The sequence below is a fragment of the Leiobunum rupestre genome, chromosome 3 (assembly GCF_980474605.1).
Source record: "Leiobunum rupestre chromosome 3, qqLeiRupe1.1.hap1, whole genome shotgun sequence".
In the NCBI taxonomy this organism is placed as follows: Eukaryota; Metazoa; Arthropoda; class Arachnida; order Opiliones; family Sclerosomatidae; genus Leiobunum; species Leiobunum rupestre.
The window spans coordinates 21143136-21169171 of record NC_143386.1 but is presented as its reverse complement, the minus strand read 5'-3'; the positions used below and the strand labels follow the sequence as shown (position 1 = coordinate 21169171).

The following is a 26036-nucleotide window of genomic DNA, read 5'->3' as shown; positions in this document are numbered from 1 at the left end:
CATATAAAATGTATCAGGTTGCGGCTTAAAGAGTTTCAAGCTAATGGCCAAGTTATAAAACAATGTGATGTTAAATACATTGAAACATTTTATTTATAACAAAGCTCGCCTTGTCTCATCGTCACACACATTCAAAATACACCCAATGCAATATCAAACATTAAAGTAACAGAAACAAAAACAAAATAAACATCTACGTAAGGTGTTTATAATCTTCCCACCCAAACAAATATTACATTTATTTTGATCCCGGTTTTACTGGTATTTAATCTTTAGAGATGTAGACGTCAATGGCTCATCGGTAAAACGTCCGCGTCATAAGAATGTTCGATTCCTGACGTCGATCGTATTTAACTACAAATTGATCAATTTCCACATTTGACAATTTTATACATATAAAAAAAATAAAATGGTACAGGAAAAATTGACGTTAATAACTTTAAAACTGCTTAAAAGACTTTCGCCAAAGCTGTTTTAAAAAACACCATAGCTTAACAAGCGTCGGTGGCTCAGCGGTTAGAGTAAATCTCTTGCACGCAGCAGACCCGGGTTCGATTCCCAATAAATCGCAATTAGACACTAAGACTAATTCCGTGAATAATTGGTGGAAGTTGAGAGGTTGCCATAACACTCAGCACTCGGTCCGTCCCAAAAGTCAATAAGAAGAAGTTGAAGAGAAAACACCCGTACACACACAAACACAACACACCCAACACCCACAACCGTCAAAACACAAACTGAACATTCACACGTCCCCTACACATAAACATTACAATAACGAAATATCCAATCAAACTGAGTTAAAACTGTGGCGACGGTGAGCGTTAACGAAAAATATATCAAAACCAGACCCAACCGCAAATTAATCCGCTAACGCTCACCGTCGCACGGTGGTTTTGCCAACCCTTCGACTTCGTTCCCTAATTCCTAGCAACTGCGTACGCAATGATTAAGCTTTGCACGGAAAATGCGAACGCATTCGCAGGACAGACAGACACGGTGATTGTATAACCCCTCCTACGAGAGGTAAAAATACTAAACATTAAGAAATAGAGGGCTCTGATTACCGTGTCATGGTTTTAAATACCAGTGGATGAAACTATCTCTACCCCATCTGTATGAAAGAAACATTTCTAGCAGGGAATAATTATTTAAAGGTTGGCGCTGCTGTAGTCTAAATGAGTACATTAGCGACACGAATTAAATCTTATTTACATTCGAGCCCGCCAAATTAACTAGCATCTTTGACCTCAGTGATGTTATAAATTAAGTCACGCGCACTTTTAAAATCAAAATTAATTTATATAGAAGGTGCTATAAGGAGATGCACCGAGAAAATAGGAGACAGTGCATATAGACTTTAAAACAAATCGTCGGCTCGACGTGTAGTAGCTTATTCTTCAACAGATGTCGCTAGCGTCGAAATCAAAACGAGTTATTTAAGCCGAGGGCTAAATGGAACTCGCGAACTCTTGAAAATATGTACCTTTAACAGTGCTAAATGCACGAACTCGGTGTACAGATTATCTGAGACTGTCTTACCCCTCGATTTAAGCTACATTTCACATTTCGACCCAAAAATCGGGACCTCGCGTTGATTGGCTCGTTTGTAAATCTGACAATAACAGTAATTTTAAACTATATATTTTATAATATAATTTAGGTCAAAATATACTATTTAGAGTAATTCTAATCCTAATTATAATACTCTACAATGGTTCTCTAACGACGTTATTGTTTCGCTATTTTAAATTTTGGCTTCCTTTGCCATTAATAAATGGCTCCAAGCTCTCCACGAAAGTCGATTTTTCCGAAGAATCGGATAGATTCATGACCATCTCGAATAACAAGGCCTTTTCATAAATTCATAATACATGTGTAAATGATAGAGCTAAATACTGTTAGATGGCCTGTACACGGATTACGCGTACTCAACACTGTTAAAGGTATAGACTTTAACGAGTACTCGTAGTCCGACGGGGAATCATGTACAGGCCTAGCTGATTATTATTAACAGCGCACTTATGTAATCTGAATGTAATCGTTCCGCCTTGGTACATATCCCTTTTCCTTACTGTATATGGCCTGATATAAAGTTGACGCATGCGCAGATACAGAGCCATTAACCTCCACATTTGTTTATGGAAAGGAGAAACAGAAGAACATGATGGAAAACCCCTTAAACCAGGTTGTTTCTAGTTTTCGCCCAGTGCCACAAGCGGGGATCGAACCCGGCTTGCTGCGAGGCGAAAGTGCTCACCACCATTGAATTGGGAATAATACTTCTAGAATTACAATTACGATTTCGATTGGCATGGTTACGCGGGACCTGTTCTGATAAGACTGTACGAAATTCATCTTTATAATTAGGCGGTAGCGCCATCTATATTTTGTAAAGTTATATGGCTAAAAATAAATAATTATTAGCTAACTCACCGTAACTTGAGTTAAAAAGGATCGTGTTGACAGAATAAAATTATTTTTAAACAACTTCAAAGGTTTTTTTGTTACGATAAATCATACATTTCAATTTCGCATCAGATTCGCGAAACAATTCAATTGCAATATAGTTGCCACCACTAGAGACAGATGCCGCCACGGTAGAACGATAAAGTTGATAAAGTCTCCTTTTTGAACGAAATTGGTCCCGCTCCAGCCAGATTTAGTTGTACCTCTATTTATTCCCAACTCAATGATCACCACTTGCATTGATTAGTAATAGTTCAGCATTGAATGTAAGGATGGCGCCATGTTGGCGGCTGTCGTGTAAGTAAGGTTAGTGGACGCAAAAATGAACGATTACTTTGGGCCGGAACCAAATAGTGCGGCAAGCATTTTTACGAACCTTGGGCCGGAACGTAAATGGCGACCGGTTTTTCCTTTAGAATTAGGTCGGGAACAGGCACAACTACGCATTGAGCGACATCTGGATGAGACATAATCACCTGCATATAAAAAGGGAAATCCATTATTTCAGATCATTAACTAAAAATATAATACGTAGTTTTATAGACAATTTTGTTGGGTTTTATTCTCTATTTAAAATAACTCTTAATATAATTTTTTTTTAAGTATCCGTTTTATCTTTTATCCTGTGTAGGATAGTTTAAGATACAATTTAGTAAATAATATAAATCTCTACAAATTTAAACTAGGATTTAGTTCAATCTACGATCAAACTATTGAGCTGAGCGACTATGTATGGCAGGGGTGACCAGGGGCGTAGGAACGTTCTAGAAGTGGGAGAGGGTTTAGAGAAACGAAAAGGGGTCTGGAGAATGGTCTGGAATTCTTAATGGAGTGTAGCTTCTCCGAATGCATGTGTACATTTCACTACTATATAAATTGGCGGGAAAAGACTGAAATTTAAACACAGGTGAGATTCTATAAGCTCTATATGCTTTTAAAATGAGAATTTGGGCCTTTTGAAGGGAGTATGAACTAAATCAAAAAATCGGCGGCTAAAACGCGCTTGCTTTAAACGTAACTAACGCCAATCATCTAAAGCCTCCGTTAAACCTGGTGGCAGAAATGTGAATCTCGTTGATCCACCATAAACATGGAAGTTCATACTCCCTTTAAGGTTTTGAAGAAGGTACGTTAGAGAATTAAGCCAAAAACTATACAGCAAAGAAAGGTCGATTAGTTGACGTATTTCCAAACGTTGAACCTTTTTATAGAAACTAGCTAGCGTTAGTTATCGCGTTAGGACCAAACGCGCGAGAAAATATTTCAAGTCTAATAACAATCCTTGGTCGCTCGGACAGTTTCGCACTTTCATAATTGGCTTTTGACAAAAATGAATTGAGATCCCAAAAAATATGGCCCTATCACACAAACGATCGTAGCTTTGTTATTAAAAACCAGACGAGCATTGCGATGGTGGTAACACACATAGTCATCAGGATAGAGTAATGGCAGTGCTACGTCGCACAACGTCACCCATGCTTTTTCCTATTCATAAAAAATTCGCACACACAATGGCGGCCATGGCCAAAGCTACGGAGTGCTACTACTCTATTGGCATCTTAATAGGAAATTTGGAAGACTGGGTTACACTAGCGCCACCTACCCACTACAAAAATAAATACGAATATTATTTTTTTCTTGGAGGAGTTTTTAAAATGGAGGGATTTACGAATCGCCCTAAAGAAATAATTACTTCGTTCTATATTAAAAGTTTAAGGTTCAGCAATGCACCACTTAGGCTTTACGTGCAGCGCTCGCGGCGGCAAGTTCGAGAAACTCTAGTACGGGAATGTGTATTGCGGGAAGCTTAATTAGCAGGCGATGCCTGACGTAAGGCTGGTGTCTAAGGCTTTAGGCCGACACCATTTTGTGTTTTCCAAAAAAAAAATGCCTAACGTGTGAGAAAACATTTAGGGGCCTTGGACAACCACCAACTCCCAAGGCTTAGAAAACAAAGTTCGTTAGTATGGCCTTGGATTAATAATATGCTTGGTATGGCAACCGCTGTATCAGGCGGTTATTCTTGTTGTGTGCCTACTGTATTTGTAGAAATATAACAAAATTAAACAAAAGCTTAGTATGGCATTCCTTTCCAAACGATCGTCCATTAAGAGATATTTGGTTGAGTAAAGTAAAAGGAAAATTCAATATAACGAAGCATACTAGGGTAAGTTCATAATATTTTCTTGAAATAATAAATGTCAAGAAAAGGTTTCTAAAAAAAGGTTCTGTACCTTGTTTATTATCTTTGAATACCAATGTAAGTTATTTATAATTATCTCTTGTAATGTAAACAAACCGTTAACTTTTTGTCTCATATTAGTTAGAAGACTGTTCCGTTAATATTGGTAGTTTTGGTACGCAACAAATCAGTTAATCTGTTCCACCACTGACACTCACCCCTGATTCTTAAGAACTACTGGTAATAAGGGGAGAGATTTATTTCTTCTTGAAGAAGAGTTTTAACCGAGGGGCTGATCACTCCGCGTAATCGGTGTACAGAGCCGTACCTTTGACTGTACTAATGGGATTACGCGTAATCTTTGAAGTCCCTGCCTTTGGCAGTGCTAATCTAAGCGTAATCCGGCGTAATCGGTGTACAGACTTTCTAAGAGTGGTTAGCCCCTCGGTTTTAACTTTCGGGTTATCGATAAGTAAATAAACAATAGTTGTCTAAAAATTCGAGGGGCTAACCACTCTCTGAAAATCTGTACACCGATTACATAAATATGAAAATGAGTACAGCCTTTGGTAGTGCTAAATCGGTACTCACTTACGTAATCATTTTAGTGCAGTCAAAGCTACAGGCTTGTACACCGATTACGGCGAGTGATCAGCCCCCCGAAAAATTTAAAAACCGTTGAAATATATTTATTTTGATTACTTGTTAACATTCATATCTTGATAAAAATTCATTTAAATAGTCCGTTTTGCTAACCTGCTTATATGGTATAAATACTTCATACAGTGGTTCATTCTTTTTAACTCGTTTTAAAATTATCTCTGGTATAAATGCATTCATGAATGAATATGTTAAACTTTGAACCATGGGCAAAATTGCACTACAGCGGCCTCATGTAATTTCGTGTTTTTTTGGTGGAGAATGTAGCACTTGACGCGTAGATTACGAAACTAATTTTTTTTGGGCCGCAAATGATAATTAAATTAATTAACTTAATGTTAAAAATGTACTAATTTTAGGGAATTACCGTGGTTTTGTATTTTTGGGTGGCGGAGAATGTAGCACTTGACGCGTAGATTACGAAACTAATTTTTTTGGGCCGCAAATGATAATTAAATTAATTAACTTAATGTTAAAAATGTACTAATTTTAGGGAATTACCGTGGTTTTGTATTTTTGGGTGGCGGAGAATGTAGCACTTGACGCGTAGATTACGAAACTAATTTTTTTTGGGCCGCAAATGATAATTAAATTAACTTAATGTTAAAAATGTACTAATTTTAGGGAATTACCGTGTTTTTGTATTTTTGGGTGGCGGAGAATGTAGCACTTGACGCGTAGATTACGAAACTAATTTTTTGGGGCCGCAAATGATAATTAAATTAATTAACTTAATGTTAAAAATGTACTAATTTTAGGGAATTACCGTGGTTTTCTATTTTTGGGTGGCGGAGAATGTAGCACTTGACGCGTAGATTACGAAACTAATTTTTTTTGGGCCGCAAATGATAATTAAATTAATTAACTTAATGTTAAAAATGTACTAATTGTAGGAAATTACCGTGTTTTTGTATTTTTGGGTGGCGGAGAATGTAGCACTTAACGCGTAGATTACGAAACTTTTGTTTTTTGGGCCGCAAATGATAATTAAATTAATTAACTTAATGTTAAAAATTTAGTAGAGTGGAAACCTAAACAAACAGTAACAAGCCGTGGTGTAGGCGACAACCCGACGAAGATAATTACTTCCAAAACACGTAAAAGACGTTACTAAACTCCCCGTATTGGCGCCTGACGCACTTTGAGATTCCCCGTATTGGCGCCTGACGGCGCCGCGCACTCGCTTCGCTCAAGCGCTGGGGGCGCACAGCGCCTCCCCAACCCCATACTAAAAAAAGCGATGAGCCATCTATAACGCGACCTAGAGGACAGTACCAAGCCTTACGCATCAAGTATATACTTTTAATCTCAACCAGAAACAAAGTGGCCCAAAAATACAAAACACCGAGAAAATGAACAAAAACTGTAACTGATTTTATACAAAAAGGGAATATCACGTGGAATTCATTAGGACACCGAAACTGTGGTGCCGGCGAACACACGACGGAAATAAGTACAACAAAAATGCCCAAAAATGAGAAATTTAAAATTACATTAAAAAATTAAATAATCATTTGCGGCCAAAATACGGCATCTACGTGACAAGGTCTATCAGGCGCAACCAAAATTAATATAAAATTCAATGAAAATGAGAAATTTTTTAAATTAAAAAAATTAAATTAAACAATTAAATACTCATTTGCGGCCAAAATAAAATTACCCTCGACATCTACGTGACAAGGTCTATCAGGCGCAACCAAAATTAATATAAAATTCAATGAAAATGATAAATTTTTAAAATTAACAAAATTAAGTTAAACAATTAAATAATCATTTGCGGCCAAAATAAAAAATACCCTCGACATCTACGTGACAAGGTCTATCAGGCGCAACCAAAATTAATATAAAATTCAATGAAAATGATAAATTTTTAAAATTAACAAAATTAAGTTAAACAATTAAATAATCATTTGCGGCCAAAATAAAAAATACCCTCGACATCTACGTGACAAGGTCTATCAGGCGCAACCAAAATTTATATCAAATTCGATGAGGCCGCTGTACTACACTTCACATGCACTCACAAAAAATGTCATCTTTCACTATTCTGATACATATTTGTTGATCTTTTTGATTTCCAGTGTACACGAAAAAATCAAGGGCTTTCAAAACTTGTATAATAGGAAACATGTGTTATTATGAATCGCTAAAGTTTCAAATAACTGAGCTCTTTTGCCCTCATCGAGAGATCTACGGTTTATTGGTCTTGGGTGCTACCGAATCTTGAGCGAGTTCTTTACTTTTGTAGGTTTTCCTGGCACACGTTTAGTTATAATTAGGATTTTTATTGACTTGGGGTATGAAACACTGTTCCCTCCAGGGTTTATCCATTTACAGAGCCTCCCAGTACAAGTTACGTCCTCAGGCAACTCCTTTAAGCCCTTGTACTCTCTTAACGCATAGAAAGTGGCAGCCACATGATGGCATTTGCCTGTAATTTTGTAATGATAAATTTTGATTAATGTTAGTCTCACAAATTTAAGAAATGTTGTAATTGTCTTACCCCGCCGGACATTCGCAGTAGCTATGCAGCATTTGCCCTTCTGGCTCGGACAATCCGATTACAATATTGTAGTTGGCCTTCTTCATTGACGGAAAGCAATTTAAACGAATTGCACATACCCTATTACTTTCTTTAAGAGGCTGGTCATTGCACTAGAGTTTATGAATATAGCCTTCTTCAAAGAACCTAAGCCCTTTAGCTTTTCTGTTTACATCGAATAATTTGGTAAAAGAATCTCCACAAGTGCCAGCAAAACCAGAAGGGAAACCGTTTAAACATTTAACCCACGATTTATTCTTTTTATAATTGAAACCTAAAGTCCTCCATTTATTTGTGCTAATACACAATCTGTAAAACTGGTACTCGCCATAGAAAAATAGGTTTAAACTAAACTTTAATTTCTTTAAATAACTAAGCCTTGGTCAAATTAATTTTTCTGAAGTCGACGTTTACTCTAGAGAGCAACACGCAAAACTGAGGGAAAAAATTTTAATAGCAAATTCCCGTACTATAGCTTCACTTTATAGGTTATAGATGGCGCTCGTGTATTTTGCGCATGCGCAGAAGATAATTCCGAATCGCTGTATTTACAACAGTTTGTTTCTTTAAAAATATTAAAATCAATCTAAAAAAATTATATCGAAAAAGATTCCAAGTTAACGTCTAACAAGGAGACATCCCGAAGTGTAACCCACCGATTTTGTTCTAACTCGGGGGATTGGTAGACTTTCATGTATCATGAAAAATCCGAAAAGGAATTTATTCAATGGGCAACCGTTTTGCCATGGCAACATAAAATCGTTTTTAACAACAAAAAATTGAAATTTCCCATTGAAAATAACATGGGATTTTGACCGATTCCGGTGAACAAATTTCAAAATTTTGAAAATGCCAGAAATAGAAAAAATAGATTAAAATTGAGGAAAAAATCTAAATTGATTAACTTTTGATCAATTTGAACAAAATGGGTGAAAATAAACCAAAATGCCTAAAATTGGAAATATGTGAGAGGAAATTTAAAATCATACAAACATTGAAAAAATATTTCGACATTTAAAAACAAAAATTTAAAAAAATTGATCAATAGCAGTCAATTTTATGAAAAACGATTATAATTGATAGGAATTGAATCAATTGATTGAAATATCCGAATAACTTCTGCTTTTGATCAAATTGGTACAAATTTGTCCAATTTTATCAACTTAGAAAAATATATTTTATTTCAAACTTTTTTGAGATTCTTTTGTAAAATTAAATCTTTTTTAAATTTAAAATTTTGCCCATTTTGATCAATTAATTCGAATTTTGATCATTGTTGGCCAAATTGACCAATTTAACTATATATTATTCCGATATTTCACAAATAATCTATTTCAATCAATTCCTATAAACTATAATCGTTTTTGAAAAATAAATTAAAATTAATTTTTTCAACTTTGAAAAAATAATTTACTTCAAACAATTTCGAAATATTTTTTCAATGTTTGTACTTTTTAAAATTTTATCTCACATTTTCCCGATTTTAGCCATTTTGGTTAATTTTCACCTATTTTGCTCAAATTGATCAAAAGTTGATCAATTTTGATTTTTTTTCGTTAATTATTATCTATTTTTGCTATTTTTGGCATTTTCAAAATTTTAAAATTTGTTCGGTCAAAATCCCACGTTATTTTCAATGGGAAAATTAAATTTTTGGTGGTCAAAAACATTTTTCGTTGTCATGGGAAAACGGTTGCCCATTGAATAAATTGAATTTCATTTAGGGTATTTCATGATACATGAAGGTCTACCAATCCCCCGACTTTGAACAAAATCGGTGGGTTACACTTCGGGATGTCTCCTTGTAAGTGATATCGAAAAAAAAAACGCTGTTCAAAGTGAATCGAACATAAAACGACCCCAGCGTTAAACAGCCCTGAATCTCGTCCAGATAAGTAGAGCCTAGCCCGCACACTTTTCAATCTTCAACATAATTATAGTGACAAAGGCCTAGGTTATATATTTCGATAAAGTGCATAAGAAATGATTTAAAAACGTAAACCGTAATACTTACCTTAAATAATCCTTACGAAAACGAAAAAGCGAAATATCACAGATATTAACCCTCGAATATCTACAGTTGTGGATCGCGCAATGATGTTTATTCCATTCCGCCGATTTGCTAAATCCCTCCATTTTGAAAAGTCTATCCCGCTGTTCCCTCCGGAAGTTAAAATAATATTCTTATTTATTTTTGTAGTACGGTGCGCTGGCGGGCAGGTGGCGCTACTTATTTCAGTCTTCTATAGAGGTGTGCAAATCATTGAGTTGGGAATATTAATCTAGGGGTCCAATCAAAGCGTCGGATTTCAGTATTTCGCGCGAGAGGTCCGACACTCTATCAAATTTCGTACACGCCAAATTTCTGATCAAATTTTGGCAAATCTTTTCAAATTTCTCAATTTTTTTGGCAATAGTTAAAAATTTAATCAATTCCGACAAACTCACAAATTTAACAAATCTTATAAAATTTGATGGTTTTCCGCAAATTTTTATGAAATTTTGCAAAAATTCGTAAGTTTGAATTGAAATTTGAGTAAACCTCGTTTTGGTTTCCGTGTCGGTTGTTCGCTCGTTTTTGTTTCTCGCTCGGTCCGAATATTACAAACAAAGAGGTCATCTTGGACAGAGTTTTCCAATAATTGATGTTCCTACAATGAGTTAAAAGAGCGCCAGAAAGCTTCAAAGCAGCGGGGAAATGCGATTTCAGCGGTACGATGAATTTGCGAACGCGTGGAAACCATAATGTTAATGTTCGCTTAACAAATCTGGGTATCTTGGCAATCTAACAAGAGGTACAAATTGATATTGACCATGACATTAAACAGTTCTGAGTTGCAAAATACACAGAATAAAATTTTAATTTTTAAACGACTTGAATCCTTTGGCAATCAACAGAGCAGAATTTTCACCGATTATTTGTTTAGTTGCGAATATAGAGGGGGAGGGTGGAAAATTTATGGTTGGTCTCGGGTGCAAGAAATACACGCTACGCCACTGAAGCTAAGATATCCCTTAAAGATATGCGCTGTCATCGTTGGGCACTTTAAAATTATATAATTTCAAATTTAAATATCGAACTGCAGTAATGTTTCCTAATTACAATCAAAATTTGCGATTCTCATAAGCTTCGGTCACACGTTGGAATCGATTTTGAAACGGTTTTGGATCTGTATGGAAGAAACGTGGTTTTACGTCACGAAAACGATTTCGAAGTTCTTTGAAACGGTTTGAAGAAAATTAACGTGGTTCACACTAGCTTTTGAAAACGGTTTTCCACCGTTTTGGAATGGTCAACTTGAAATTGTTTTGAGCCACTTCGATAAAGTGATCGTTGAAAAATGAAAATATACTTTTCAAAATTAATTTCGATTTCTCAAAACGATCGAACATGGTTCTCAAGTCTCGAAACTTTGACAAAAAAGGTTTGAAGCGCCATGGATCGTTATGAGACAATGAGAGAAATGGCTAAATGCGAACCGAGCTCGAAAGAGCTATAGATTTTCGAAAAAGTCAAATTATTAAAATATTACAATGGCGATCACGATCAAATCTCGTTAAAATTCTCAAATCCCTATCAAATCTCATCCAAATTTTCAAATCCGTATCAAATCTCATCCAAATTTTCAAATCCGTATCAAATCTCATTGAAATTTGCAAATCACATCTAAAATTTGGAAATTGTGTAAATTTATGAAATTCCGGATAAAATTTCAAATCTGAACGAAAAGATTTGAAGATTTTCAAATTTCGTACGTATTTTAGACGAGTGTCGAACCCCTCGATTTCGCGAAACAAGTTTATAAAAATAAGAATACTGCCGTCTGCTCCCAAATGATGAGAAAACTTTATTATACTCCGCGGCCGCGGAGTATATTTAGAGCTCATCTTTTTTCCCCCATTTCCACCTCTGCTGCGCGTATATTGGCAATTTACCGGTTTGGCCGTGGAAGACGTCAACTCAGCCTGAGATACTTTTAGGCCTTTTTGGGTCGCGCTCTAACCTCAACCACTTGTCGTATTTTAATTCTGTTAACGGATTTAAAATCAGCGTGTTTCACTTCATAGGCCCGTCTTTTCACGATTTATAATTTAATCAATAACGCCGAGAAAATATAAGTTTTTGAAGCCAGGAAATTACGGTTCCGAGGCATCCATTTTCACTCTTAAGTTTCTGATTGGCGCGCATGGGCAACGGGAACGGGTGGAAGTCGGAAAAAAGTTGCCAACTTGCCGACACGGCTTCTAGGCCAGTCAATATAGCATATAACCTAGAACAAATTACAATAGTTTTGTAAATTGGTGATCTTATAGATTTTGGAGTGCTCTTTCACGTGGTGAATTGCCCCGCGTTGTCCGGCGTACGCTAGAGCCGCCATCTTGGAAAATGGCGGCTCAAAATCATAAAATCAATTATAACGTTTTTCCTATTAACGATACAGACTCGGGACTGGCTTCAATCGATGTATAAGGGCAATTTGAAAAAATATTTTTAACTATTAGGGTCACTTGAGTTCACACCCCCAGTTGAAAAAAATTAAAAAAATGTAAAAAAAAGCTGTAATTTATCTTTATTTTGTTATTTAAGATATTATTTGTTAACTGTGGTTGATAATAATGACCATTATTTACGTTTAAGCAATGTTTTATTCTTATAATATATTTAAAATTGAGATTTACAATATTTAGTAGGAATAATACTGTAGCCCGGGATATTTCAACAAAGCTCTAAGTCAGAATCGATTTCATCCAAGACATCCGTGTTTTCATTGGTGCAAGATAAACCTTTACATCTTTTGCACAAGGAAGAACACACCAAACCAGTTTTTCTACATTCGCATTTGTTATCACATATTTCTTTGCATTTACAAGCTATCATGTTGAGGACTTCAACTGGGGCAGGCTGTTGTGTCGTGACGACTGGCTTCAGTTCATTTCGTACTAATTTCCATCCCCAGTATGTCGGATCCAAATGATTTCCAAGCGAATTTTGTACCTGAAAATACACTCTACGCATGTGCTGATTAGCCGCAGCGTTTGTGGGTGGAAGAAGAGCTAACTCGAAATTTGACGTAATTGGATAACGCGCGGTAGCTTTAATGTAACTTTGGTATCTTTCGGAGTTAAGAGTGCTAGTACCTTCAGCTCCATACAGTGCTAGTAAAAACGTTTCTCCCGCCGCTTCTACTTCATTGTGACTAGCATCGCGCGACGCAAATATAAACACTTTTTCTCTTAAGGAACTGTCCTTTTGAAGTAAATTAAACGCTTTCTTTTTACCTTTGCGGTAGAATGCAGAAGTTGTGTCACAACCGGTGACTGCGTGAAGGAAAAGCAAAACATTTCTTGTAGGTCCCATGTTTGTTTGGATGTCACTAATGTCATATATTTTGTCTGAAACGTTTCCATGTCCTTGTTTGTGAAAATAGATACGGCCACAATGGTTATTGGGGTTCCAAAGTGCTACCAATAACACAAACAGATCTGTGTCTTCTCCAACCACAGCTACGATATTTTCTTTGTCGTCCATTGCTAAGTTAATTGAGGTTGAGACTATTAAAGTGTCAGCGTCACCGGAGGCCTGTTTGACAATAAATCCAGAAGATTGCAGTCTTTTAGTTAAATTGGTGATAAGAGACGTCTTGTTTTTTGAATTTCGAAGAAATGTCTCTTGAGATGTCGAAATCATGTTATTTTCTTCCACCGTTATATCAGCCGCGGTCGTTTTGGAACTTCGTCTACGTTGTTCTTCACCCTTAGTGGACGGTTTGTCACTATATCCATCAAAAATAATAACCGTATTGAATCCATAATGTGTTTCCACGTATTTCACGTATAAGGAAAAAATATCACTAAACGTAGTGAGACGAGGCCATACGACGCGATGAAGAAGAAATCCTCCATCTAAAACTATTTGATTGAAATGAGTATTGAGTGGTTCAACTTGCTTCGGTTCCAAAATTTGAGCCATGACTGCCTTGTTTGTTTTTCGGAATGAATAATCGTTAAACAACGATGGAGCTGTTGGAGCTAGTTCGAACTCCAAATATTTTTCAAGATCAGCTCCTCGTTGTAAAGCACAGACGATTCTATTAAATAGTTGATGCTTGTCTACTGGCATTTCTTCTTCTCTTATGCAAACGATGGTATTCATTGCTGATAACGGTCTAACTTTATCGTTTCGTTTTAATTTCACTTCGGAGAATTTTGCACCAATAGTTCGGTGCATAGATTTTGTACCAATTTCTTTGGAACGATCGCAGTTAATAGTTTCGTCCGCTACAGCCCCACTATCCAAAGCTACTAGGTCTGAATTATCGTACTTAAAAGGAGAGTGATCTCTTAACCAGCCAAAAAACTTTGACAAGTCCTTTGAGTCTCTACCTTGGCGAGATTCACGTAATTCAACGTGTTGCTCGGAAGTAGTCGCTGCTACTCCGCAGTATTGTTCAAAGGCTTCGCTAACTTGACTGCAAACTGGCATTGTTAAAATCCACTTAGCTATGACACTTTCGGTTAATCCGCGACCTCTCGTCAGACCTCCGTTTGCTTTCATTGTTCTCATAAGAACTTGCTCAATTGTCATGTCTGAAGAAATGCCAGACCACTTTCTATTTGCTCTTCGAACGGTGAAAAAACCTTGATTTACGAACCGCTCATATTCTTCAGGGGTTAATTTTGAGGGTAGTTCGCTCATTTGTTGGACGTATTCGCCACCGAAAACTACAGCTGCGCCACCTAGTCACACTGCCTAGAACTATATTTGGGTGATACGGGTAATGGCGTTATGCGAAAATGCGCGTTTTATAACATCAATTAAAACATTTTACTAACGATTTTAGCATATTTTTAAAGCGTGTTCGAATGTTTTGTATTAACAAAGGTGTATATACGACATTTATTTATTAATTTTGAACTGTCAATAGGTATTGAATCCGTAAATATAAGTATAAATATTAGAGTTTAATAACACTATGAGTAGGCCTTGGAGAATTCATACACGGGATCAGTTTGAAAGTTTTAAAGGTATGTAGGAAATTTATTATTATCTTCACATTAGAACAAGCCTAGATTGTTCTAATTTCATAGACTAGTAGCTTCAGCATTTTGTATAATGTATAATGTATTTTAAATAATTTTATTTGGTATATTAGTGAATCGCTCCATGCTTTAAATTTTTAAGTATATTGGAGAGTAATCTACTCTTGATCCATAGAATAAGGTGTGCGGATGCTTAAAACAAAAGTTTAAATTTGAAGTTGGTGATGGAAAACACAGCATTGAAAGTGTCCATTGTTCATGCAATAGTGGGTAAATATATTTTTTATTAAAACCGAATTCTTTAATGTAACCTGTTTTACTTATTATTCTAGAAATTCAGGCTTTTGCAAACATGCAGTAAATTGCTGGTCCATTTTATATATAAAGATACTGAGAGCTATCCCAACTTTCTGACTTTAGAAGTGGGGTAAAATGAAGGAAAAGAACTAACTGTGCCTTCGGTTTTGTACGGTAATAAAATGGTTAGAGTTGCGAGGGTTGAATTTGGCTGGCTCAAAAAGGTTTATGTACTCTTATTTGGTCACTTAGTTAGTCTCAAAAATGTATTTCTAGCTTTTAGTCGGGATGAAATATTTGTGGAGAGTCAATTTGTAGCGAAGATAATATCAATTGAAGAGGCAGTGGCACAAAATAACTAAGTTGGAAAGGAAGGAATCTACTGGCTAACGACTGTAGAGGCTACTATGGAAAAATTCAGCTAGGCCTTTTCATTTTTTTGTCTATTCTCTCAAGGGCTATTTTTAATTGATATTAAGAGAGACTGACAATATTTGAAGAAAAACGTTGTCCAAATATATAATTTTTATTTTAGATTTTAGTTAAAGAAAAGTTAAATTAAATTTACACTTCTAGTCAAGGAAAGTTATATTTTTAATATGTTAAATTAGTTCCTATTTTAAATTTTGGCCAATTAGTATTTGTAGATAACAAATGAACTGAACTATTTATGTTATGAATTTTCTACTCAAAGCCATGTTAACTAAAAAGGCAAAAACAAATGTATTATAGAATTAATTCAAAGTTAAAAGCAATTAAATTCATTGAAGAAACCACTTAATTAGAATAGAAGTGAATAAAATGTTAAGATATGCAAATAAGTATTAAAAATAAAAACCATTTGAATTTACAGTATTATTTTTAATCATATTGGGATCTGCGGCAATAGCTCGAAATGTTATTAATCAACTCGAAAACTCATACCGAACCATCAGGGTAGCAAAGATAGGAAAATTGGGGTCCAATACAAAATAGAAAAATATGCCCTTTTAACGCATAATTTTGTGGGCCTCAATGTAATATTTTCCAGCGATAATGACAATCGAACGGCTTGACCTAAAATTAATTTAATTCATTAGCATTTCCTTATTTTGCAGTATATAATAAAACAGATCACCTTTAAGACGATTCACAAAACGTGGGGTCCTCTCTTTTTATTTAGTTACATTGGATTTGTAATAAGTCTACATGGTAAATTATTGCTTGGAATGGCACTGCATTTCATGCGTCTCTTGAATTCTCTTCATCTAAATGACAGTTATTATGATATATATTTAATAATATTAACTTTAAAATCAGTAATAACAAGTAAAATTTGTGTCTCACCATTTATTTCTAAAAAGTCTTTATCTTTAAAATGGCGCTGCAAATCTGTGCCCACTAACTAGGCATCTTCCCTGATTTTATATTAGTTAACCACACATTAAAAAGATTTTTGCACTTCGGAAAGTTGTGAAACGATAACTCCAACGTTCTTTTTTCACCATTTACTCGAATTGTAATATCTTTAAAGGCAGTATTACTACAAAAAGGCAATTTATGCCACCTCTGCGCCTACAATCCGCCATATTAATCGTTTGTTTTGATCAACAAAGTACGCAGACAAACCAAGCTGCAGGGGTAGCGACTGTGGCGCCGCCTATACCCGTTTCGCTAGCGAATAGGTGGGCAGACTTGGAATAGGCTAAATGGGCTGAGGCGTGAAAGTAAGGAAGCATCTCCTTTACGCAGTGGATTTGAAGCATCCAATCCCCAGTTCATTCCGATCTCCTAAATAGACGTAATAACGAAACCATCTCGAAGTATATAATCCATAATCCAGGGGTACGACCGCTCGCTTTCAACTTTTTCACTTCAACCTCAGTGTAGTTTAGTAGCTCTTCTAGATAATTGCAGTCGTACACTTCTTCGTTTGTAACCTGGTTCATCATGAACTTGGTATGTAATTTAACGATCTCCTCCTTCGTGGTTTCAGTACAAGTTGCAGTTGGTAAATGCTTTAAAATTTCTTGAAATACGGCTTTCTGTGTCAAATAGTGTGCTCTTACCGCACGTGAATAAGCGTGTCCATTTAGCATATGGTGAACTGATGCTTTAGCGTAAACGGTTTCCCACATTTCGGCAATGCCACTTCCTCCCATAATATAGCCAATGGCACCCAGGAAGGACATTACTAAGTGGAAGCCACCCAACCTCACAACTACCGAAGAGATGTTTTCAGACGATAGAACTATTTCCGAGGCTTTTATATAGAGTGGTTGGTCAAAAGTGACAATACACGTTTTCTGACCAAAAATGTTGCATTGTTTTACAGCAAAGAGTAGCGAAGTGTAAATGGTAGAAGGGTCACTAGGGTTTAGATTTACGAAAGGTAGAACTATAATTTTGCTAACTTCGTAATTTTTATCAAAAGTAAAAGCTGCTTGCATGTATCCATCCGTTCCATTCTGGACTTATTTGGGGTTGTTTCAAAATGGAACCGGTCAAATATAAAAAATCAAGTTTCGAGGCTTTTAAGAGGGTGCTTGGAGTGGTTTCTTGCATTTCTTTGATTGTAATTTTACCCAAACCAGATTCTTTCGGTTTCTTATAATGTTTGAGTTCTATCTGTCCAAATGAGCCAGCAGTTTCCGCGGTTACTGGATTCATATTTCTGGGAACAACTGTTGAAGTTATAACAGAAGAGTCACGCACATGATGCCACCCATGCTGTGGAACGTACCGTATCCGTCCAAGGTTCGAACATTAACATCGGCATTATCGAATACAAATTGCTTAAAGGCCGATTCCAAAATGTTTGGAGAGCTTGACGTTAAAATATTCGATTCAAAGCGTTGAATTTCGTGATACGACGTACATAAGCCTAAATTTGATAGCATGTCAATTATGTATTTCATACCAGTCTGTTTATGTAAGTGTACCGCAAGTGCAAGTTGAATTGGTGAAAGAAACGACCTTGGTCTGGTTAACGTTATGATAGCTTGGCATAGAGCATTCAATTTAGTGTCAGTACTACTCTTTGATATAGTTTTCAACAGTAGATTAAGGGAACTAGGAACCATTTCCCCTGAACCGGTTTTTATATAATTTGCAGAAGGATATTTGCTACAATCGTAAGTGACCGATTGAATATCTTCTCTAATAATTTTCCCTGCGGCTTCTATTACTCTGGATCGTTCGTCTATCTCGTTATTAGCCTTTGTTAAATACCACGATTCGGTTATTATCCTTTCTGAATTGTCACGGAATGTAACAATATTGTATTTGCCTTTTAATCCGGATATTGTAATTTGTCTACCGAAACGGTTTAAAAAATTTTGTTTCAGGTACTATCGAGAGTAAGCTTTAGTATCAACGTTAGCTAAAGATTTCATTTTTTCTTCAAGTTCCGCGAGAGAATACTGGCATTCATCGGAATTTTCGGAAAGATAGTTGAAAAGAGATTCAAATGCGTCCAAACGTTCTTGGTCTGGGGGTCGACCAACAGAGTTACTTGTTACACTTGTAGTAAAATATTTCGTGTAGCAAGCTTTGTGATAACGAGCTTCCACTGCCACAAGGTCGATAGCACTATCCAGACGAAGCTGCACCTTTCGCGACCAATGATCATTTCGTACCCGAGATGGATTTTCAACAGTTTGTTTAAATTGCATAGTACGCACTTCGTAAACTAGTTTCCTTTGGTCATACCTCGTTTTACATTCACTGACGGCTTCTTCACAGCAAAATAAACAACTTTTTTTGAAGTCAAAATTTTGAGTATCGGACCTTAGTAACACATCATCAACTGTAGCCTCTGTAGAAGTCACGGGAAGAGAAGCGCGCGCTATATTTATATTTATTTTCTTCCCTACACATTTATCATAAAAATTTTAAAATTTATTATTATTATTATTTTATTTTTTTGTTGCAGATTATTGCAATAAATAAATAATACATAATAATAATAATAAATTTAAAAAAAAATTATGTTAAATGTGTAGGGAAGAAAATAAATATAAATATGGATACCTTTGTGGGCAAAATTGTATCAAAGATTTTGTGTTAAAAATTGGAAGAGCAGTGGACTGTGATTTGAAAGGCGGAATGACGTCATTCTGTTGTTCACAGGAATATTTTTTTAATACTTTAAATGAATTTGACATATTAATCAACAATAAAAATAATATATGTCCCTTTAAGGCTGCACATTTAACGAGCTCTAAACTGTTTTTTCAGTTCGAAGAACTGTTTTTGTTATAATCATTCTACCCGTGGCGCCGTCTATCCCTCAATGGTTCGTTCAAATAAGACGCGTTTTCCGGCAAAAATATTTTTTTTTTTCAAAAATAATGGATAGCGCCACGAGTCATATAATAACGTTTTCTCATCATTTTAGAGGAGACGGCACATTCGTAATTTTCAAAAACTTGTTTCGCGGGGAGCAGATTTGATTGGATCTCTATATTAATATTCCCAACTCAATGGTGCAAATACCATTTATGTAAAAAAATTTAAAAAAAACAATTGAAATAACTGGACGTACTGTTACTTGCAAATAGCAAAATAAGAAAATAATTTAATTTGGGCCTTTGGCTAAAAATACGGGCTTCTTAACCGTAACCTACAATAGTATAGTATCTTTTGTAAAAAATTAATTCAATTATTTATTAAATTCTTGACTTACCAATCGGTTTGAGTCTATTTTATCGATTCACAAATGATCGAATTTCCATTTGATTGAATTGCATTTGATCGAATAGCATTTGATCGAACGAAATTTGATAGAAAGCTACTGTAGGGTAAAACTACTAGTTTTTGGGAGTAAATCGAAAAGGCAACATCTAGTCAGAATGAGATACAGTAGACTCTATGAATAATAATTATTTCTTTAAACTGTACTAAAGAAAAATAACCATAATAGTACACGATAGTTAGATGCCATAGTAACAACCTATACTAACAGATTCAAACTATTCTCCGCTATATTTATAATACAACTAAAAAACAACAAAAATTCAAAAAATAATATACAGAAAAAAAACCTGAGCGCAGTGACGTAGAAAACAAAATATTCTCTCGAACATAATTAATAGAAAGACCTATTAAAAAAACGAACTCAGAACCTAATTTTTAGCAATAGAAGGGCCGTGAACGTGGTCAGACCCCTCGTATACAACGGTGCATACGCGCCTACGGCGCGCGTACATCAACCTAACCTGACCCTATTTATATATATATCAAAAACATCGGGCCGTTATCGTCGATGTCATAAAAAATTACATCATATAGTGTATAAAGTAAAAATCTCTTCATCTTTGTGGCTTAATACAGTTAAAGCAATGAATTATTCCATCATTATTCCTTCTGCACTTAAGCAATGAATTATTCCATCATTATTCCTTCTGCACTTCATATTGACATTCGGTAAAATAAAAACATACCAACTGGTACTATAAATACTTTTGAATTCGATCATTTGAAGGTTCGATCTTATGAAACAAATGACAAATGGGATTCGATCAAATGGAATTTCGATCAATTGCAACGTATAATGATCGACTGTCGATCACATATTTTTCGATCAAATGGACCAACACCTACCATTCAAATAAGTTCAAAATGTTACACTAAATTTACTTTTTTTTTAAAAGTTACTTAAACCTTTCTCCCGGTTTTGTTTTCGACTTCGTTTTAGTTTTACTTTGTTATTCTAGAAAATTCCAAAACAGAAATAGTGCACGCCAATAATCTAGCCAACAGGCTCTAGAATAAACAATTAAACCGCTTCTGCCTTTCGCTAAAAGGTTTTAATACACAGAATATGGACGCGCAAGGTAACTCTTAATATAGTCCTTGCCGCTGTGGCCTAAAGAAGTGTCAGAAATAAGGACTACTTCGGAATTTTAATTGCGTTCTCCTTTGATGGCCTTGAGACTCAAGAAATTACAAAAAGATCCGTGGTTATTCGGCCATTTGCAAACTATTTGAAAATACCAAATAATTTTTCCATCCCTTTTCGAAGATTCGACTATTTGATAAGAAAAAACGAATATTGGCGAACTTTCCCAAGCGAATCGAATATTCGATTTGGTATTCGTTCGAATTATATGGTCTCACCAAATATTTTGCACACCCCTAGTCTTCTATTATTCCTATTAAGATGCCAAGTCTTAGGGCTGTATGTATTACAGGCAACGTTCCTTCATACATGGCGTAGCCGTGTCTAAGAATATGTGTTCTCTTACCTCTTCGACTGCCTGAGCTGACAAGTAGATAGTGGCGTGTTTCATGATGTCATCAGCCCGACATTCTATTACCAGATAGCCGTTTTCATTGATGAAACCATAGTCTTTTGTGTCGAAATAACCCTTATAAAGATCACAGGGAAACGGAAATTTTATTACCCAAATACGCTAACAAATCACTACACTTGGAATGTCTCGGGATTCATTGGCAGCGTGCCGCGAATGCGTCTGGAGAAACGGGCGGGGCTTAATCGACGTCGAATGTATGACTTAGCCCGTCATTCTAAATTGATTGGCTGTCTAACTACCGTCGCTATGAAGAAAATGGACTTACCAGAAAATGCATTTTTTGAAACACAGATCACACTGATGAATGTGTCACCTAGGAGTAACAAACACTGCACCCCACACGAGAACGCAACCCGTCAAAAATTGTGCATTTTCTTGTGTACAGTTTTCATTGGTTAGAAGCTTTAGCGCCTGCTGCCCTCGGAAGGGGAAAATTCGGAAATTGTCTTCCCCCTGCCCGTAAAACGTTCAGCGTAATGGCTCGTCCAATGAAATGTGTACACAACAGAGCTTTAGCGTGTTTAAAGTCTAGCTGCGTTCTCCTTGTGTTTGTTGCTCCTTGGTGTCACGGTCTTCATAAAACTGGTCTATTTCCGTGTAAAATTACGTTTTAGATGGTTTTAAAATCTTGAGCAAATTGGAAAAGTGAAATTCAATACGACAAGGCTTAAAGCAAGTGTCGGCTCGGCTCGACGTGAAGTAGCTCTTTTTTCAACAGATGTCGCTAGCGTCGAAATCATAACAAGATACTGAAGCTACATTTTGACCGAAAAGGCGGGACATAAAAGTACTCCTCGCGTTGATTGGCTTGATTTTAAATTTGACAATAACTTAAATTATAGTAATTTTTAGCAATATCTTTGATATGACATATATAATTTAAGTTTAAGTCTACTAATTAGAGTATAAATTGTCTAATTATAATACTCTACTATGGCTCTCTGATGACGTTATCGTTTTGATATTTTCAATTTTAGCGTCCTTTGCCGTTAATAGATGGCACCTCGCTCTCCACCAAAGTAGTTTTTTTAAAGAATAGGATAGATTCATTGTCATCTCTGATGTCAAGGACCTTATCATAATACAGGTGGCAATGATAGAACCGAAAGTTGCTTTAATATCGACTAGGAGCCGAGTTTAGCTTAGCACGTCGCGTACGAAAATCAAAGATATTCCAAGTGCTTGTATAAAATAATTACCGGATATTTTGTGAAATAATCACTTTTACACTTGCCGTGATCACCCAACAACGATAGCATGCCACCTGGTGGCAGTGGTAACCTACGAAACAAAGTACAAAAATATTTTACCAGCTCTTGGTTTTATATAAAAATAAAAGATTTTAATATATCTCTTATTATGAGAGAAGTATAATACCATATTTCACATAATTACTCATAAATATGCCTCTGTATAACATTTCCATTGAATAAAATTCAATTAGCAGTGTGAATAGTGAATACTTCTAACTTAAGACCTCTGTAAGCAGTGGCGTAGGAACAGGGTGGCATGGGTGGCAAAATGCCACGGGCCCTTGGCCACAATGTGGCCCCGTGAGAATTCCTAGTACTAAATTATATTTCTAATATAATTACAAAATTCTATAAATATTTAAAATTTTAAGCGATGTACCTCATTTCAAAGATAATTTAAACTCGTACCCTAGATTCGAAATCACTCTCTCGCGCGTTGCCGATAGCGTTTACCCACTTCCCGCCGGAACTCAGAAAAAATTCGCTCCATGGTTTGCGCCTTACCGCAACCGATGGAGCCCGATTTTTCTGAGGTCACGTGCCGGAAAAGGGTAAACGCTTCGTAACAAAGCCGTCAATGGGAAAGCTCTCAGTATTCGAATCTAGGGTACGAGTTTAAATTATCTTTGCTCATTTAAAACTTCACATTTGTTAGTATCGTCCCATATTTATTTGTCATTATCAAAATTCCTACTGTATCGCAATAAGAATCCAAATTGTACATGTTATATCAGTGACTTGACCACGACTGTTAAATCATTATTGGACAAGACTCAATATTACGTAGGAAATAAGAAAAGTTATCATGTTTGCAAGTTAGCCTAGGCTAATTTCATTTAAAATTACATTATTTTAATTTTTACATTGTGTTACTTACTGTACCTTATTCTTACTAGAAAAGTATTTGAAAGTAGCTGAATCGAATCGTATCTCTTGACTTTAGGCGCTGAAATGAGGCCCTGGGGGACTGTTTGGCGGGAAGGACTGAATTAATCATGTTTCACCTAATTTCGTCTAATTCGGAGGAGGACGTTGAACAGTCTAAATCTCAGGGGTCCATTTTAGAAAATTGCCACGGGCCTCAAAGTTATTGCTACACCACTGTTTGTAAGTAATTAAAGTGTTGGTTGCACGAAATTTTAGCTATTGCCAATTAATGATTCATTAGAAAGAGCAAACATTTTATAGCAAGTACAGAAAATTTCATCAAAATCGGATAAGTAGTCTTTGAATTATTATAAAAAGAAGTCGAAATGGTGGAAATCGAGTTTTTCGGCGAATTTCCAGACTTCTAAAAATTTTTTCGGCACCCATGACGTCAGAAAATGCGAAGCGTATCATTGGCTAATTGTCTGTAATACATTTCTTTACATCTGGTATTAAAAGCAGGTTGATTTAACACCCAGAAAAATTCCTACGCAGTAGTAATTGTAATAGGCATTCACAAGCCTACGTAGTAGAAAAACGATATGAAACCGAAGGCTCTTGTAAATTCTTCTTAAAACGTCGGGTCGCACGTGGCGCGTAGCGCGCGCGTAAAAAAAAATATTTTTTATTTCGATAATAAGCCTAATATTATTATTAAAAACCTCTGGTTTGAAAACTTCTACAAGTAAACAGAATCCCTCCACTTCAGTTCCTTCTATTTTACGAATAAAACTACAGCTTTGATTTGCCCCAAATTGCTCGTGCTACGGAGGAGAGAAATTCGCCGAAAATTTCAGGATTTGGGGTAGCGAAAAACGAGGGGCAGTTCACTCCTTTTTGGCCGACGATTACGCCGCCGAAAATATTTTACAAAACTGATCGGCGGGATTTTTGACCGTTATTTTGAATTATCGACTAGGACTATATAAACTTACCCAAACAATGTATCGATGGATGCCGAACTAAGCTCCTCAAGGTTTAAAATCGGAATGCCGCTTTTTTTCTGGAATTTTCTAACTTATCATTCCGTTGACGCGAGCGATCGAACTTAAAGTTCTAAAACCGAGCCGTCTAAAAACTCAGAGGGACACGTAAAGTAGAAATGTAATAAACTATATTTTATTTTAGACGAAACTATGATTTTTTTTTATAAGAAATGATATTAATTTTTCCGAGTACTTTTATTCTCAAAACGTAATTTAATCAGCTTAATCGAGATTTAATCTTTTTAATCACGATTTAATCGGCTTAATCGCGATTTAATCGTATTAATCGCGATTTAATCAACATAATCACAATCTAGATTTAATCGTGATTTAATCATGATTTAATCGCGATTTAATCATGATCTAATTTTTTAATCATGATTTAATCAACCAAATCATGATCTAATCTTTTTAATCACGATTTAATCAACCAAATCATGATCTAATCTTTTTAATCACGATTTAATCAACCAAATCATGATCTAATCTTTTTAATCACGATTTAATAGACTTAATCATGATCTAATCTTTTTAATCACGATTTAATAGACTTAATCATGATCTAATCTTTTTAATCACGATTTAATAGACTTAATCATGATTAAATCTAGTTAATCATGATCAGGTTTTAATAATTTTTTTGTATCGCCATCTAATCTTACATCGATAAAATTAAACCAATTAACTTTACTGACGTTTATAATTGGAGTATATAAATCTAAAAATAATATGCCCCAATTCCGCGAGAAAATTGAAATATTGCGGTTAAACAATTATAAAAACAGGTGTTAATCATAAAAATCGTCATAAAAGCTCGCATAAAAGGCTTCATTACATATAAATTTAAATTAGTCGATAGCTACGCCGCAAAATTTTCGTTTTGAAAACGAAAACATTTGAGAGAGTTGGCCGTTTTCGATCTATCGAAATCTGGCAGCCTTGCCTGCCTTCCGGCCTGTATTTCCATACCGAAAATGGCCGACGATTACGCCGCCGAAAATATTTTACAAAACTGATCGGCGGGATTTTTGACCGTTATTTTGAATTATCGACTAGGACTATATAAACTTACCCAAACAATATAATAATGTATCGATGGATGCCGAACTAAGCTCCTCAAGGTTTAAAATCGGAATGCCGCTTTTTTTCTGGAATTTTCTAACTTATCATTCCGTTGACGCGAGCGATCGAACTTAAAGTTCTAAAACCGAGCCGTCTAAAAACTCAGAGGGACACGTAAAGTAGAAATGTAATAAACTATATTTTATTTTAGACGAAACTATGATTTTTTTTTATAAGAAATGATATTAATTTTTCCGAGTACTTTTATTCTCAAAACGTAATTTAATCAGCTTAATCGAGATTTAATCTTTTTAATCACGA

General features: G+C 35.5%; 1 protein-coding gene across 1 annotated transcript in view; it reads right to left on the bottom strand.

The window, feature by feature from the left end:
- LOC149949791 (acyl-CoA synthetase short-chain family member 3, mitochondrial-like) overlaps positions 1-26036 on the bottom strand; it is an 81920-nt gene that overhangs the window by 17134 nt on the left and 38750 nt on the right. The window contains exons 14-16 of the mRNA XM_090167920.1: positions 22687-22768; positions 21419-21541; positions 2846-2945 (exon numbers count right to left, since the gene is read on the bottom strand). Of these exons, the coding sequence (XP_090024046.1) occupies positions 2846-2945; positions 21419-21541; positions 22687-22768 (305 nt within the window). The remainder of the gene's footprint in view (positions 1-2845; positions 2946-21418; positions 21542-22686; positions 22769-26036) is intronic.